At 37.7% G+C, this 16,908-nt stretch overlaps 1 protein-coding gene across 1 annotated transcript in view; it reads right to left on the bottom strand.

The window, feature by feature from the left end:
- Positions 1–16,908, bottom strand: part of GRAMD2B (GRAM domain containing 2B) — a 33,396-nt gene that overhangs the window by 7,741 nt on the left and 8,747 nt on the right. The window contains exons 2-9 of the mRNA XM_032984078.2: positions 11,261–11,383; positions 9,084–9,171; positions 8,703–8,769; positions 7,620–7,723; positions 3,691–3,786; positions 2,554–2,625; positions 2,353–2,433; positions 1,563–1,677 (exon numbers count right to left, since the gene is read on the bottom strand). Coding sequence (XP_032839969.2) covers positions 1,563–1,677; positions 2,353–2,433; positions 2,554–2,625; positions 3,691–3,786; positions 7,620–7,723; positions 8,703–8,769; positions 9,084–9,171; positions 11,261–11,383 — 746 coding nt within the window. The remainder of the gene's footprint in view (positions 1–1,562; positions 1,678–2,352; positions 2,434–2,553; positions 2,626–3,690; positions 3,787–7,619; positions 7,724–8,702; positions 8,770–9,083; positions 9,172–11,260; positions 11,384–16,908) is intronic.

Genomic DNA, 16,908 nt, shown 5'->3' with positions numbered 1-16,908 from the left:
ACTTGGATAGAAAACAGTCGTTGGTTTAGTAGCCTTAAAACAGCTTACATAATTCCACACCCTCACAAAACATAAAGAAGCCCCTGAACTGGAAGAGGATGATGTATATTGCATTTACATTTACAGATCGTTTGAAAGATGGCAACCTGTGCAAACTTTGAAGGTTATCACTGAATTTCCACTCAGAAGATTACACAGACACGTAAGTAATCTCTCAAAAGGACTGAATATACTAAAGTAATGATTCCAAATGACTTTAATAGCAACATCAAATGGAAATATTGCATTGTTACTTTAAAAAGGAGATTTTAACTCCTGCCCCTGACTCTCTTTTAAAGGCAGATGATGTCTTGAAAGAGATGGGACAGAAAAATCCAGTCACTCTCAGTTTTGTTCATGCTTTACTTACACACCCTGGACTGCTCTAACAATGCACAAGGAACAGAATCCCAAGTGACAGATGTGCTCCCTGCCTTAATTCTCTTTCCAAGGGTGACTCTTTAACTGGATTTTGTTTTTTTTTTTTTTTTTTTTTTTTTACTTGTGGAACAGGAAAATGGAAAAGTTTGAAGTAGTTATTAGCCATAAGGAAGTAAGACAGAAAGTTAAATCATTATTCAGAAGCATTCATGTGGAAGTGGTGACACAACAATTTAGTTACTGCTTCACAGACACCACCAAACAATTAAAACCACACACACAGTGAATATCAAAGACCAATGAAAGCAAATAGCCCCAAATCATACCACTGAAAAAGGACACATAGCAAAAAAGCAGAATTAATTAAAAATAACATGGCAGACAGGGTTTCATTTAAAAGTAATGGTATTCAAATTCTTTTATAGTCAAGATGGAACACAGAGTAATATCAGCATAACAACACATTAATATGTTAAGTATATGTTAATTGTATAGCAGAATAATACCCTAGGTTTTGCTAATAACATTCAGCATGTGCTACATAAAACAAATTCTGCTGTACTTATGAACTTACATGCAGTGAGTTTTTACATAGCACTCCCACTAACTGGGTGAAGAACTTGAGGCATGTGAGATTGCAAACAGCAGTGTTAAGAAAGAACAACTTTTAACAGTATCTTCAAGTGTTTTAACTGCAAATAATAAAATGAGGGGTTTTGATGACCAAAAGCCACAATGGTACAGAATGTTACTTGTATAGATTAGAAGGTACACTGTGATTTGAACTACTTTAGAACAGCGGGGTTTGTTTGTCTGTTTTTCTTTTTTTTAAAGGAGCAACATCTCCTATATTGTATCTCCTCTAGCATAACTGATGGGGGATGTGGGGAGCAGACAGTACACGGCTAAGCAACTGGAGGCAGAAGTGACAAATCAGCTCTGCTGCTGACCAAGTCACTGCCTGAATTGGGATTGTAAAGGTATATAATAATGGAAACACAGTTATTCTTTGAGTAAGACCTTAAAATCCATGTAATTCTCCAGGACTGTGGATAAGGTAGATACTACCTCAGAAGGGGATTACAGAAGCAAAACAGAGATAACCCATTCTCATTTTCTTGGGGCCCCATGATCCCACTCACCTTGGAAGCATTCTAGTTCTGGGGTCTGTGAGCCTGTGCTGCTGGATTCTTCCATCATCTCTTGCCTCCGCTGCTGCACTATTCCATCCAGATCAGAATAGTCTTCATTGAAATCCTAATGAGGAAAAAGAGTCATAAAAAGGCTCAGCCCTATTCTAAATCTAAACAACCTTATTTCCTCTCACCTCCCTCTAGAAACCGAAAAAGCAGTTATAGATTTAAAACTGTTTAACCAGGAACAATCTCCAATATCAAGATGTTGAAGTCAAGTTAGCAAGATAAGCCCTGTACAATCACCAGAATTCAAGCCTCATCTCCTGCCTTCATTTAAGTGAAGAGATTAAGTCTGCATGCAAAAGAAAGACTGTTAATTAGACAAACTGAGAAGTCCAGGACAAGCATTACTAGAATTAGACTTTGGTCATCACATGTGGCTACACAGCTCTTTCAGATGTCTGGCTCACAGAGGAAGGATTGCAACTAGAAACACTTCAAAAACTGTTCACGGCAGAGAAGGAAGCAACTCTAAGTCATCACAGAGTGCTGTGAAACCTGACTGCTAAAGAGAGCATACAGATCTTGGAATAGATTCAAAGCACACCCATGTATATATACTACACGTGATCAGATCAAATTACACCTATGCTAATCATTCCCACTGCCTCCTCATGTTAAAAAAACACATGTATACTCTAGAAATAGATGTCAGGATTTCCTTCAGTTTCCTTTCTTCAGACATTATAAATGAAAGGTGCCATGCAACAGAAGAACAAGCATCTAAGCCATTTACCAAGGGCAGCGTAGTTGGACGATCAGCCCTGAAGCTGCTTTCTGCAGAAGAGGGATTTGGACTGTTGCCCATGCTTGCATCCTGAAAAAAGCAGCAGTGTTAAGAAGGACCACACTCAGAAACTCCCTACCATTTAAAAGAAGAAAAGCCATAATAACGAATACAAAGCTACATACCATTATCACTCCCATTAGTACTTACCTCAAGATGTCCACAGATAGATTTCAATAGCTTGTAGGTGGTGTCTCTGGAGAGTAAGGAGACAAACATGTACTGAAAAACAAAAGTTCCAAAACTGTTTAAGAAAAGCCATATTGTGCAAGCCTCCTTTTATCTAAATAAAACTGATAGGTGGTTTTGTTGATCCAATAACTATTTTCAAGAACTTTCGTATAGCAGGAAAAACCTCTACTCCTCCTAAGCCTATGATCTGAAGTTAATAACAAGGAAGACAGAACAGGCACATAAAAGTTAAAATGTTCTGTTGCAGGAACCAGAGCATAGTACAGGCCACTTCTTTTTTTTAAAATTCTTTGTGTGCTGTGTTTTACTTACCCCTTAAAAAAAAAACCCACAAAACTAAAACAAACCCCAAAAACCACAATTCATTTTTTGCACAGTCTCCTGCATCCACAAAATATTGGTACAATGAAAATGGGCTGGTTCAAAAGCTGCTCTTAGGATAGTCACATTTTCTACCGATTGATGCAATTACTATTCCTGAGTATCACTGTAAGCAACTGTATTTTGTGCATCTGAGGTATTGCTGGTCAGGTAAGAGACCCAAGTAAATGAAGGAATACTGTCAGAGCTGTCAACAAGGCAGGCAACCCTATGTGAATGCACTTTCTGACTCAGCTGTTTCAGTTCCTCCAGTGCACAGCAGTCTTGGAGAACGGGGAATGATAAACTACAGAGAGCAGGTGGCAATCAGAGATTCCATTTCTTATTTTCTCAACAAGTTCTACATAGCTTTATTTACTGCAGATCCAAAACAAAAAAGAAAAGTAGTTAGTAAGAGGGAAATAAAAAAAAAGCAAGATCCTTGCCTGTCACAAGAAAGGAGGCATAAGAAGCTAGAATCATCCCCTGAGAAACCGCATCCTCCAGGTTCCTCAGTCTAAACGCCCATATACGACCAATTCCTTTAGCTGTTTACGTGGCCACTCGGGACTTTCAAGAATCCCTCATACTACTGCCAATAAGTAGGGAGGGGAAAACAATTTTGGGAAAAAAAAAAAAAAAAAAAAAAAAAAAAAAAAAAAAGGAGGAGTGCGGGGAGGGGAAAAGTAAAAAAACAGGCTAAATGCAGTAGCTTTGCCCTCTACCAGTACTCACCCTATCTGTGACTGTTGCTATGATGAGAGCATTTGGCACAAGAAGGGCAGTTTTGGTTTTCTTCAAAAGTGTCACCGAGAGCACAGGTATACTAATCTGAAACAAGATCAATGTAGTTTTAGAGTCCCAATATGTGGACACAAATCTGCACAATCTTTCACAAGGAGCCAGCCTACCTACTGTGATAAACCAGACCTTCAACACTATTAATTTAAAGATTTCTCCACTATGTCTCTGATTACTAATATTTCATACAGAACAGGTATGCTTTCAGATTATTACTATTTCTTAATTATTTTTACTTCTATTTTTATCAGAAGCCAATCCAGGCTTTTGTTTGTGTCTTCCTTTCCTGGTCCCTTCCAGCTCTTACAAGACTACAGGCTTAGCTCACAGTAGATCTGCAGAACAAACCAGTTCTTAAAGCTACGCTTTTGTTTAGAAACAAAACATTTCAGAACACATCAGACAACAGAGGCTTGTTGAAGAATGAACATAGAAGTCTTCTCACCACTTCCAGATCCTTTAGTCTGCCACAAGCAGCTGAGTAAACGTCTCATCCTTCAGTAAAGATCCAATACCCACACACCCACCGACTGACTTAAATTGATTCCCGTGTATGCCATCCAGACTTGTCTACATTTACACTGAAAAGTTCTCAATTTTCCTTCCCGCCCTGTGTTTACATCCAATCCCATTAGCTTAATGTCTGCTAAATTTCAGAGTATTTGCCTTCAGATATTCTGCATGGGCTCTTCTTGTAAACCCTACATTACAAAGGACCAAATACCTATCTTGACTTTCAGCTGAATAGCCTAGAGCTTAGAGAGTTAGGTAAATGTAATTATCCTGGGTACTCATGATTAAGATGCAGCTCCTGCTAAAAATTCCTTTGGCACACACTGTCACAACTACCTGAGAAATTTGGTAGCAAGATTAAAAGTGTCCAAAGATCCTTCAACGAGTGATCACAGCACTGAATTAAAAACATGTCATTGCAGAAGAAGAATGAAGCTACTCTGTGCACCGTTTCATAAAACTTTGTTAACTTTTGTTCAGAACAGCAACACAAAGTCATGAAACGAAAAATTGTTTCACGTAACAAAAAAAAAAAATGTATTTGTGTACATTAGTCTGGGTATAAGATTGCCAACCACTGTTGAAGCATGGCTAGTCAAATATCTGCTCATCATTTAAGGGCTAGAAACTCGCTCTTTACTTGGTGCTTAGTTTTGTTAAAAAAGTGTGTTATCAAAAAAAGACCAAACCAACTCAAAGCCTATCATTTTAATTATTCTTAGTCCCAGGCCTGGGTCAAAGAATTGGTAAATCTGGTCATCATTTGCTCTACTGATTTTTTTTTAGCATCAACTCCATTTGCTTTGCTTCAGAAGCTGTATCTTTTGAAAATGGGTAAAGAGCTCCTCCACTATAACTTTTCTTCAGCTGGACATTGTGTCATTCCACAAACTTTTTGCAACAGTTTTCAAAACAACTTTTTCTGGGAGTGGGGAGAGGGGAGCAGCTACCGTGTGTTTCATATGAAAACCCTAGAATCCTCAGGTAGTCAGAACGGAATCTGCATAATTTTAAAAAAATCAACCAAACCAAACCAAAACCAAACCAGAAGATTTCTCAGCAGAAATCCTGCTAATAGTAATGATAAAAAAAGCAGATTAGAAGTTTCCTAATTGGTTCAGTTCACCTCAACTTTAAATCAGAGATGTTAATGGCATTCTACTGCATGCTATTTTGATGGATAACATTACTGTAATCAAGACTAAAGTGTACTTAAGTGGGATTAAGTACTTGCTTACTGCACTGTTACCCCAGCATTAGATTAAAATGGTAAAATCACTGCAAAGTACTTTATTTCTATCTGGAGTAATAATTATTTCAGGAAACAAGTTTTACCTGCAGGCAACTTGGAAAGCAACTAAAATGCGTAAGGTAATGCTTAGCTACATGAAAGACTCAAGGCAAATATATACGTAGCCAAAACAGAACTACCTGGAAGGACAGTGATGTCTTTCAAAGCCCATTCAATCCTGCAGAATCAATCTTTTATTTTTGAATATGTAGTGTTTAAGCTGCAGACTCAAATCTTCCCACCTGCATGGCTATTCCCTCCACTAAAGCTTTCAATAAAAAAAATTCTGCAGGTAGAATTCACGTTGAAAAAATTATTAGAATGTGAAGATCTGCTATTTCTCATAACAAAACACTTTATCACTAAGCTTAAATTGTTATACAAGTTCTCAGCAATAGAGGTTTTGTGTCTTGGAAACTTTGTCATTGTTATCTGACTGCTAAGAATGTTCCTCCTCCTGTCATGCTTGATTTCCTCCTCCCCCTTCCATTACATTATTTTTCACTACATCCCCAATTTTCCTACTTTTTTGTTGATGGTACTACTAAAAACTTGTGCCTGCTGTATGTGACTGAACAAAGCTTTAAGTGTGTGTTGGAGGGGTAGGGGAAGACAGCTGCAAGTAAATGATCAGGCGTATCCCCTTCACTCTTAATTTTCCTGCAATGTTTTCTGAGAACAACGAGCCAGAATTTAATACTGTACCCTGTCTTGTAATATGTTTTGTCTTTTCATTATATACATAAACATGAATATATTCCTGTATTTAAAACCCTGTTGACAAAGATAATTTCCTAGTACTACATCATTATAATTTTGCATTTTTTTTCCAGGTTTTTCTAGTCTAATTGGTAGAGTGCTACTAGATTTTTGTATACATTTAGCTTATTTTGAATTTAGAAAACTGTCCCACAGTTTGAACTAGTCACATTTGTTTGTGGTGAACAGGAGATTGCTAGCACAGCAGCTTCAATTTTAATGAAACAAATTGCCAAGATAGATGTTGCTAATTATGAATGACAGAATGAATCCAACCATTTGTTGATTTCCTTTCTGCCACATGGCTTTCATTGACATACACACCATTTACATTAATGTACTGCCTATGACTAACTGAATCTCTTACCTAGAAATCAACAATAACTCAGTTTCTTGTGCTAAGCAGTAAAACACAATAACCCATAAGGTCACTATGAGCAATTTGTTGCTAATAATTTTAAGCATTCTTTAAACTTATTCCAACTTCTTAGAAGCTCTTTCAAAGATAGAATTTCCATCAAAATGATTGACAGCAGAGAAATGAGATACGGTCAACTCCTAACCTGGTTATCTGGTTTTAGCACCTAACCACTTAAAAAGGGTCTGGATCTAATCAGGAACTTGTGTTCAAGGAAGTACTTGAGAAAGAAGCCAAAGAAATCTTTGCAGCAAATCGAGCCGTTTCCCAATAAAAACTCAAAACCAAAGAAGAGTTTATATAAACAAAACCATTCCAAAACCTCCAGATCAACAAAACTACAACACAAATCTTTTTGGAAAGGCTTTACTTTTATCTGTATGCATGTCATTCAACAGAAGAGGATCAAGCCTTAGGTGGGTCATATTTGAACCAAGGAAGAATAAATGATGATCTTGTAAATTAGGATCTTCCCAACTGTTTACACCCTTTTTCTGCTCTTCATACTAGGCTCACAAGTAAAAACCCAGCAAACTGTTGTTTTGTTTTGTTTTGTTTGTTTTTTTCCACATTCTCTGTTTACGCAGGAGTGCTAGAAGAACGCCTCAGAGACCTTTACCACTCAACTCAAGCCAGTTTTAGTGCTTCCTCTTTAATTAACTTAATGTGCTTGAATCTTCCCTCCAGTTCCCCAACTACAGTTCCGTAGTCCTTATACTTTCAGACTTCCTTCCTCCTCCTCTTTTCCACACTTACCCTAGGAGAGACATTTTTGTAGTTTCTGCTACATGGTCTTGGCCTTGCATAATAATGTGAAATTCTGGTGATGAACAAATTGTTAAGAAATAACATTACTGTTCTGTGCATAAAGATTTTACCAACCTTAGTGTCTTTACCAAAAACCTTGGAATGGAAGCAAATCCAGTTTTCAGAAAGGAATAACTTTCCTTGATACAGAATTTCTTTCTGCAGAGCACAGGTAAAGCCTGAAACAAACAAATACTCTATAATCTTTAAGGTAACCACAACCAAAGCCAACTGCTATCAGTTTGGCTTTTGTTTTGCTCTTTTTTTTTTTCAAAGCCGTAATATGTTTAGGTTTATATCTTTTGATAAACATTGTCAAATCTTGAAATATTCAGTAAGTTTCACTAATAATAATGAGTTCAGAAGATTTCTCAGGCCTAAGTTTAGACTTAAAATATCTAAAGAACAAACACTGAAATACATAATAGCACACAACTGGTTCCCAGAAGCCAAAAGTCCTTTTTGAGGGAGTACCACCGAGCTTCGTATGAACTTTTTGACTAGCTTTCAGGTAACTATACTATGTAAATGTAAAGAACTTAATGAAAGGTCTTAGCTTTAAACTTTTTGGTGTAGAGCAGTTGTCTGGACTAGATGACCAAGAGGCACAACACATGTAAAGTAATGCTTTTACATCACAGCCATTGAGCAAATAATTTCTAACGCATTAACTGCTTTCCCTGTATTCCTTTCAAGAAACATTTGTCATACATATCTACATAGAATTCACTTGTTAGAACTACCACAGAGAACAGGAGAATCTTTAAACATTTTAAGTCCTCTCCTACCAGTGTTTTTAAATCTTGAATCATCATCAACAAGAAAAGCCCAAGCTAGTCACTTGATCAGTGCTGTCTCAATTAAGTAGTATGTTTAGTAAGGAAGCTTCAGTACCAAAAAATGTTGTACTAGGTTACTCTGCTAAGAAGTGCAAAGCAGGCTACAATTCCCAGAGATGCCCAACATCTGAAGATTTAAGTTTTTCAGGGTTACAGCAAAACCACCCACTGAATGCAGATAAAGGCCTTGAAGCTCTAGTCAGATAAGAGTCTGAAGTTTTTAAAATTTAGATAGTCCTCCTTGTACATCATCACAGTTGGCAGGTAACAGCACTGTATTAGATCCACAGCCAGCAATGATAAGGGGGTTAATACTCACTTTGTTTCAGTGGCTCATCAATGGGAACATCTAGAAACAGCTTATGGAAGTGTGCATTTGCCTTCAGCTAAAAAACAAAAAGCCCCACACCCAGAGACACATACCTCATTAGACAGTCTTACAATCAAGTGATGCATTCAACTTCCTGTCCTCCCAATACCTTCTTGTTCTGCCCACTTGTTTTATAATAAATCCTCATTTTTGCTATGCAGCTATTAAGTCTATATCCTGCTTTATCCAGATTCTTAGTGCACCGATGAAAAAGAAACAGATGTCCTTATACAACCATGAACTATAATATTACTAAATAAGGGAGCTCTCATGGTAGTTATGTATTTACTCTTACTATATATAGACAAGTAAGTCCATCCTCTGCCCTACCTGATTTGAGGCATGTTTTTTCCTTTCAATCTTGGAGTCGCTTTTGATATCCATTGTCAGGAGTGGACTATCTGTGCTGCTCTTTGTCCTGAAGATTAAAAAAGGTGTACCATATAAGCTTGACCTCAGTTCATTAGTCTTGTTATCAACAGGTGGTGCTTTTTCATGAAACATACTAATCCTTTAATAACAATTTTCTGATTCATCAAGGATTATGTAGCAATAAAGAGGAGTATAGCTTAGTCTTAAACCACAACAGCCTTCACTGAAGGTCATCTTTTAATTTAGAAGGAATATTCTAAATTATTAGTTGTAAGGAAGTAAAAAAAGTTCAAAACATTTTTACAACTTAATGAATTATGACAGTGCTTAGCTCCATGTTTGTTTACTTTTCAGCAACATGTGAAATACTAACACTAAGCATGTTACTTACTAATGCAAGATAAAGTAAGATAAAACTTAGTAGCTGAGAGTGAAAGGTAGTGTACTGAAAGCTATGAACGTGTACTACAAAATGTGAGCTCATATGGAAAATGCAACAGAGAAGAAACAGAGGTGCACAAGTCAGAGGGTGGCTAGGATCTGTGCAGTGTAATGTAGTGAAGTCATTAAGATAGCCAGCAATCTTAGAGGAAATAAAAGCGAATTGTGAGTGCTATTTGTATAGGAAGATGTATATGCACAGCTCTAGCCACTCATTTAAGAAAAAGAAAACCAACCAAAATCCCAACAGTTCTAGAGTAAAACAAGTACAGAGGAAAGTCTCTGCAGACGACTGCGAAAAGAAGTTTTGTTTGTTTTATACAGGAGAAATTAATGTCATGGACTGTTTAGGAAAACATAAACAGAGGTGAGATAACAGTGTTGCATAATTCAGGAGAAGAACATTATCCTGGAGAGCTGTTTAGCACAGAACAAAAGCATATCAACAGGCTACAAAAATAAGGAGGATCTTTTTGAGGCCTTCAGATGAAGGCTGAAAAGCAGAAGGCTAAACACAGCACAGGACTGCTATACTGAATGACATGAAGAACATGTTGTGCTAAAGATTCAATGGGGAAAGGAAGGTGCTACAGAAGTTTCCATTACTGCACTTTATCCTGCACAGTAAGTCATCTTTACTTTCCTAAACTTGAGAGGTTCAGGATTTCCAATAAAAAACTGTAAGGCTGACCAGAAGAGAACCCTCAAGTGTAATGGAGGTACAGCTGGATTTAGGAAAAAGATTATACAGCAGAGTTAATTTAGACAGCAGGGGGACTGGCTGCATAACTCAGGTGGTCCCTCACAGAATAAAACTCTAAAATACATGTGTACGTGTATTTGTGTGCCTATGTAAAGTACAGGTTAAACTGAAATGAACAGTGGGCCTTACAAAAATCTTATGCCAACCCATGACCAGCACATAGTCTATACTGTGAGTGGTAAGACTGGAAGAAGAGTTTGCAAAAAAAAAAAAAAAAAAAAAAAAATCATCACATATTTCTTCAAAAACCTCCTCAAAGATGCTTCAGGAAATTAAGTGATGGTTTTTAAATATCTGCCTTGTGACCAAAACTACAGCATCAGGTTCACTGCTGACTTTTGCATTGACTGCTCAGTTGACAAAGTGAAAGGAATGCAAAATTTGTAGTTCAAGCCCTCCAAGTGGGATTTTAGTATTATTTTTCTTTTAGAAGAGTTTCAAATTCCAGTGCTCCAACAAAGGAAGAATTACTGTTTTTGCAGAGACGTTACAATAATCTGATGCAATATACAGCATGGAGTCCAAAATTAAAAATTTTGTCATAGTTTTACCATGGACAATCAATAGTCCAGCACTAAAGTGTTCTAGGAACAACCCCAGGACTCAATCTGCAGCTCAGTTTGACTGCCTGTCAAATTGACTGTGAAAGAAACGTAACTAGCATTGGCACCAAACAGTGCAATGTATTTTTTCCTAGTACAGGGAAGCTAAGGCAGCCCGAAGTCTAAATTCCCACTGTTTTGACTGCTTGTGGTTGGTAAAAGAACAACTCCTGGAAGGTGGCTCTGATTCCCATTTACCTTCATAGTGTGCAAACTAGCCCACAACTACGATGTCTGATAAATCTTGCTACTCAGCATACCTTCTTGAATGAGTTGTAACCATGATGATTATCTGACTAGAAGAAAACTGTGAACATTTCTGACATTACCTAGGAACATCAGCTTTTTTCCGGTCATCAAAATACTCCATTTCACTGGTAGAGGTCTGCAGCCACACATTAGGTGATTTTCCTGCCTTTCTTTTTTCATCTGTTCCATTTTCTCCATCTGAACTGCAGAGTGGGAAACAAAACAAAACAAAAGGAAAAAAAAAAAAAAAAAAAAAGAGAGAGGTAGAAATGTGTATTGCAGGATTCATACTGGTATCAAATGCCACTGCAACATGTTGGCAATACAGCACATATTAAAAGAACAAAATTATGACATATCTTTTATACTAAAGTCCTGTAAAGTTTTCATCTATGGACTTGACAGTATTATACATCTAAATGGTATTCTGAGCTTCAGTACTGGAATTTCAGCAATGAAGAGAGGAAAATTGAAATCCTGCCATGGATATTTCAGTGCTCATAAAATTTGTAGTTCTAGTTCCATTCCAAAGAGAATGTCTCATTTAGGAAAAATGCATTCCACGTTCAGTACTCAGACCCAATGAGTAATGGAAATTAATTTCATTGGCAAGTTGGGAGAAAAACATCCTGCATGACAGTACCTAGATCTTAGTAGATTATTTGTGGCCCAATGTTGCATGAGGAAACTGGATCCTATTTTGCCTCTTGCTCTCCTCCTCTGTGAGAGTCCACCTGCAGGATTTTCATAATGAAGGGTTCTCTCAAAGTATCAAAAGTGCTGGTTTTATGTTACAAAAACAGTACTGCCACCACAGTGCATTGCTTCTTCATAGCACATGACACTGCCTCAGAAATATATGTTAAGGAACTAAGAGTCTGAGGGCTAAGATGTGCCATCACATCCTTTTCCTGGCTTCCCTTTCCGTAATTTTATAATGAAATGTTAACTCACAAAATTCAGAGGAAAAAAGCTGTCATTAACAGCAGAGTCTGAAGAATGACAATACTTTAAAATAAGACATAACAAATACATCCACACACCCTCCTTCAGAAGACTAAAGCCTCAGAAAGGCTAGAGGATGCTCTCAGCATTAAAGAAGAAAGCCAAACTATGTTGGCTGTTAACTTAATGTCTGACTTGAATGACTCCATTTACAGAAGCTTCCCATTATAATGCTTAATTTCTGCAGTTTTACCACAACAACACAGCCACTGCCATCACGTAACAGTGTCTTTACAATTAACAGTTTCTTTCCATATTAGGACAAAAATTTTGCTGACAGAGGTTCCCAAACTAACGTAATCTCTCTTCCTTAAGGAAGGACATAAAAAGATCTATTGCTTTCATTACACTTTGGTGAATAAGATCAGAAGATACACCTCAAAACATCCTAATTGAGATCTAATGAGGTTCTATCCTACCTTGCAGCTAAACCAGAGCTTATGTCATGGACAAAAGCCACAGAGTTTTGCCTTACTAGTGTTGGGACTTATTCTCAGGGGGTCTTATGTTTACACACAGCAACTATTCCCCTATCCTTCCTCAACCCTTAGCATTCCCCACCACAGGGGCACTGAATTGGCACTTCCTAAGTCACACTTGGAGTGACACCGCAAGTATACTTAAAAGGGCTATAGCACTAATAAAGTCCACATGGAAAAAAAAAAAATTGTTTCCCCATTGCTTCACTTTTGGATCAGCCCTGACTGACCACAAAGCACCAGCTTTTATTTTCAGTCAACATAAACTAGAATAAAATGGGCAATTCAAGAGATTCAAGCAGAACCCAATCTTTTGCCTGAAAAACCCAATAAGCAGTTTTATGCCATTTGAGGTTTTAAGCAGAGACAACTGCCAACCCAAGGTGACCCCTGCAAGCACAGGGGAGCTTGTATTCCAAAAGTCTGCAAATTCTGCACATGTCTTAGTCAAAGTCTTGTTATCTGTTTTATTTCTGTTCCCCAAACTCCTGCGCTTCAAGGAGGGGCAGAGAATAGCTGACAAGAATGGGATGAGGAACTGGGTGAGGCAAAATTGTCAGGTTCAAACACACCTGCATTTCTAAAGAGCAGAGCAGTGCGGAAATTCCCAAGTGAACAAGACTACATGACAGTGGTATTTTTAAGGTGCAGTTGCTTGAGCATGGAGCCCGACTGGTCTCCATCATTGCCTTGGGCACACTGCTATTCTTAAACAGCAGTGCTGTCAAATAATTAAAGCAGCCTGTATCACACCCACACAAATTTGCTTCAAAAATACCTGTAACAGAGTTTTAGTGTTCACTTACATCTGCCAGCATGGTTAGACGCTTATCTTAAACACTTTATTTGCTTAACACTCACATTCCCTTTTCTCTCACCCATAAAATTATCCTTACTTCGCAGTTAAACCTTACGAGCCTGTTTTGTCCTGTCAGTCTTCCCTATTAACCACTACTATTCCTGAACCTTTACTCATTCCCTCTAGCTGTCTTCAGATGGTGGAGAGCTGGGGCATCTCAACACACTAATTCTGCTGACTGTTGCATGTAGAAATGCTGAGCTATTTCATGCTAGTCTGGTCACCTCTCCAAGATTGCCTTCTGCAGCTGAGAACAAGGATAATACACCCAAATACAGCAAGAGTTTCCCCCAAAACATCTCAGGCATGAGGAGGCTCACCCATATAACACATGCCACTGACTGCAGCAATTGGGTGTACTCCTACTAGCTGATATGGTTCTGTTATATCTATCTTTCAGCCTACCTCCCATATGCCCCCTTCACATAATGAAAAAACTACATAATGATTTGTCCTTATACGTCTGGTAACTATAGCTCCACACAGTAGCTAAGTTTCTAGCAGGTGTCTTTAAAGTATAAGAAGAATCATAGCTGACTTTCTGAAGAAGGAAAGATCACAGGTATGACTTAACACCAAAACAATACTGTTCATCAAGTCACAAGCAAATTAAAGCACCCATTACATTTTCATGTGTGAGTCGGGATTCATAAATGGTTTGTAAAAAGAGCACAAAAGTCAGCAATCCATGAAAAAAATTAGATAAAGTGCATTTCAGAAACAAAGTTATGCTCTCTACAACTGATAGCTATAGTTGTAAATTAACTGTATTTGCAGCAAATAAATACCAGTGCAAAGCATGAAAAGAAACATTTTTCAAATTCAACATATATTGTGTATTTGGTACTACTACCAAGTCTATTTAAAATAACAACTAAAAGAAAAACGTTTCCTCTAGTTTCCAAATAAAGAAAGGTTGTCATAGGGAGTATTTTCAAAGCCAAGGCTTGCACTTACTATGGGATCATCTTGTATCTATGTAAGTTAAAATAAACATTAGTTGCAAGCACTCTAGCTAAACTTTTTGCAATTAATGTTTTCCTTTTTTAACTATGCACCAATAACTGAACTGAGTTTAAGTAAGGTTAAATCACAGGAAGACAAAGTTCTATGAAATATATTAATCAAGGCAGTAGGTTAAGTTCCATTCTAATGACATACAGAATGTACTTTATTTGTTAATGTATTTTCAATATCAGAGGAACTCCATCTCTTCTGATTTGAATGGTTTCTGTAAGACAAAACCTTTATGACAGACAGGTGTGTCAAGTTCCTTGTACAGCAGAAAGTTTTCTAAACTTCTGAAGGTTTTCTTGTTTGGCAATAATCTTCTCCAGTACCTGAAAAATTCAGACTTCCCATGAAAATTATGCTGCATCACATTAACAAGGATTTTTCAAGAAGAAAAATATTAAAGACAGTAATCTAAAATATAAACTTTTTTCCCTGTTCCCTTCAAAACTAGTTTGCACAAGACACACTGAACACAAATATTGTGAGAGAGATGTACTAACAGGCCAGAGTTTGGAAAGTGAGCCTGAAAGAACAACCATTGTCTTTGACAACCCCAGTATAGTCCTATCAGACATGAACACTTCTCAGGCATAGGTAAAAGATACCAAAAAATCCAGCGGTTATTGTCTTTAATTAACCACAACCACACAAACCTTTCTACAGAGCTTCCTCAGATTCGCCCCAAAGGACACAGATGCTACTTGGTCCACATGCTAAAAGGTCTAAGAAGTTCAGAAGACACAGTAAGTTGTGACAAACCGGTCTTCCAGTCCACAAAGTGCACGTCAGTTAGGTAGGAGGAAAAAGGCACACTGAATAACCAGAGATGCTAGCTACCTCTTCAACTGTTACCAAAACTGCAGCCAAATCAGTATTTCACTAGGGTTCAATGTGAATCAGCATTGCTGCAACATTTCCTCTGTGGATGGAGCATATGTATGGGATCATCATGTTACCTGAGAAACCCTGTTACACTGCTTTGTCTCTTTTATACAAAGAGGATTAATTTTGCAACAGCAGTTAGATTGCAAATGATCAACCAAATGAGTGCAGAGTAATTTCTCCCCTACTGTCCACAACCATGCTTAGTACAACATACACAGAAATATCCATCACAAATACAATGACATTCTGTATCTTTTGGTTCTGTTGAGTAGCTATTGGATTTACTGGGTAGTTGTTAACAGACCAAAAGGATTTAACAAAGGAATCAAAGTAGTGCAAAAGGCTCAAATACTGAGAAATAGTGTTGCTTAAGCTCCCAGATGTAAGTCTATTCAGATAACGGAACTGGTTATTCTTTCAGAAACTATAAGCCAGAGGGAGAGGCTCAAAACATTTCAGGATCTCAAATAAAGCTGACTGACTCTGGCAGGCTTAAAAGCAGAGGACATGAAGTAGGATGAAGAGATCTCTCTAGGCAGCATCCAGGAGACATACCAGCAACATGCTTCAAGTAGGGATGACTGCAAGGGGGTAAGATTAAATGTACTAATTCTTGAAAGAACATCCCGATAAGCATGCTGCTGGCAAGACCTCCTCAGCACAGACCTTCCTTGACCTATCACACCCTGAAGGAGCAATCATCTCAACCTTCCTTTTTCTAGGCCTGAAGTCTTAAGTCTTCTTTCAGAAGGTATGTCCCGTGGTTCCACTGAACAGCTTTTCTGTCACAGCTGATTGAACTAACCTTTTTGGGTTGTGTAATCAGAATCCTGAGTGATTTATCTGATGAGCTTGCTTTTATACCTTAAGCAGTTGAATTTTTTCACCCTTGGACTGAAGAAGATACCTTTTCCACTGTAAACTCTCCTGCTGTCCCTCTTCATAGCAGATTAGAGTAGTCTCTGTACTGGATAAACTAACAACAGTGCTCAAGTCGAGGATTTCAGACGATGACTGCTTCTACACAGTCTGGTCACTCACAAGCAAAATGTCCCCAGTAGGTCTACAGCCATGCTCCAGTGTTATATGGCACAAGGCACAATTTATGGAAGAAAACACATCTCCTAAAAAAAAAATGCCTCAGAACAATGTTATAATTTAATCCACTTCTAAGACCAAGTATCACTTTTACCTTGCAAATGGAAAGCCAAATAGTGACTATCACTGAGACTCCAAAACTAACAAAACAGGCAGAAAATGAGCTACAGCTACCCTAATCAGAAGAGCAGTGAGCTGCTTAACAGTTGCTACAGTAGATCTTAAGGATAGCCATAATGTATGCATTTGGTATTTGTATAATTCCATATACTTAGTACACAGCCTGTACTTAAGGCTGAAAAGTGAAGGAAGTAAAGCAGCTGATTTGGAAGTATGGAATTTCTTATGTATTTTGTATGACAGACACACGCCCTGCAGATGTATTTAC

The sequence above is a fragment of the Tyto alba genome, unplaced genomic scaffold (assembly GCF_018691265.1).
Source record: "Tyto alba isolate M040663 unplaced genomic scaffold, T.alba_DEE_v4.0 Super-Scaffold_13, whole genome shotgun sequence".
Classification (NCBI taxonomy): domain Eukaryota; kingdom Metazoa; phylum Chordata; class Aves; order Strigiformes; family Tytonidae; genus Tyto; species Tyto alba.
Note: the sequence above shows the minus strand (reverse complement) of the source record. Positions and strands in the feature narration are given on the sequence as shown.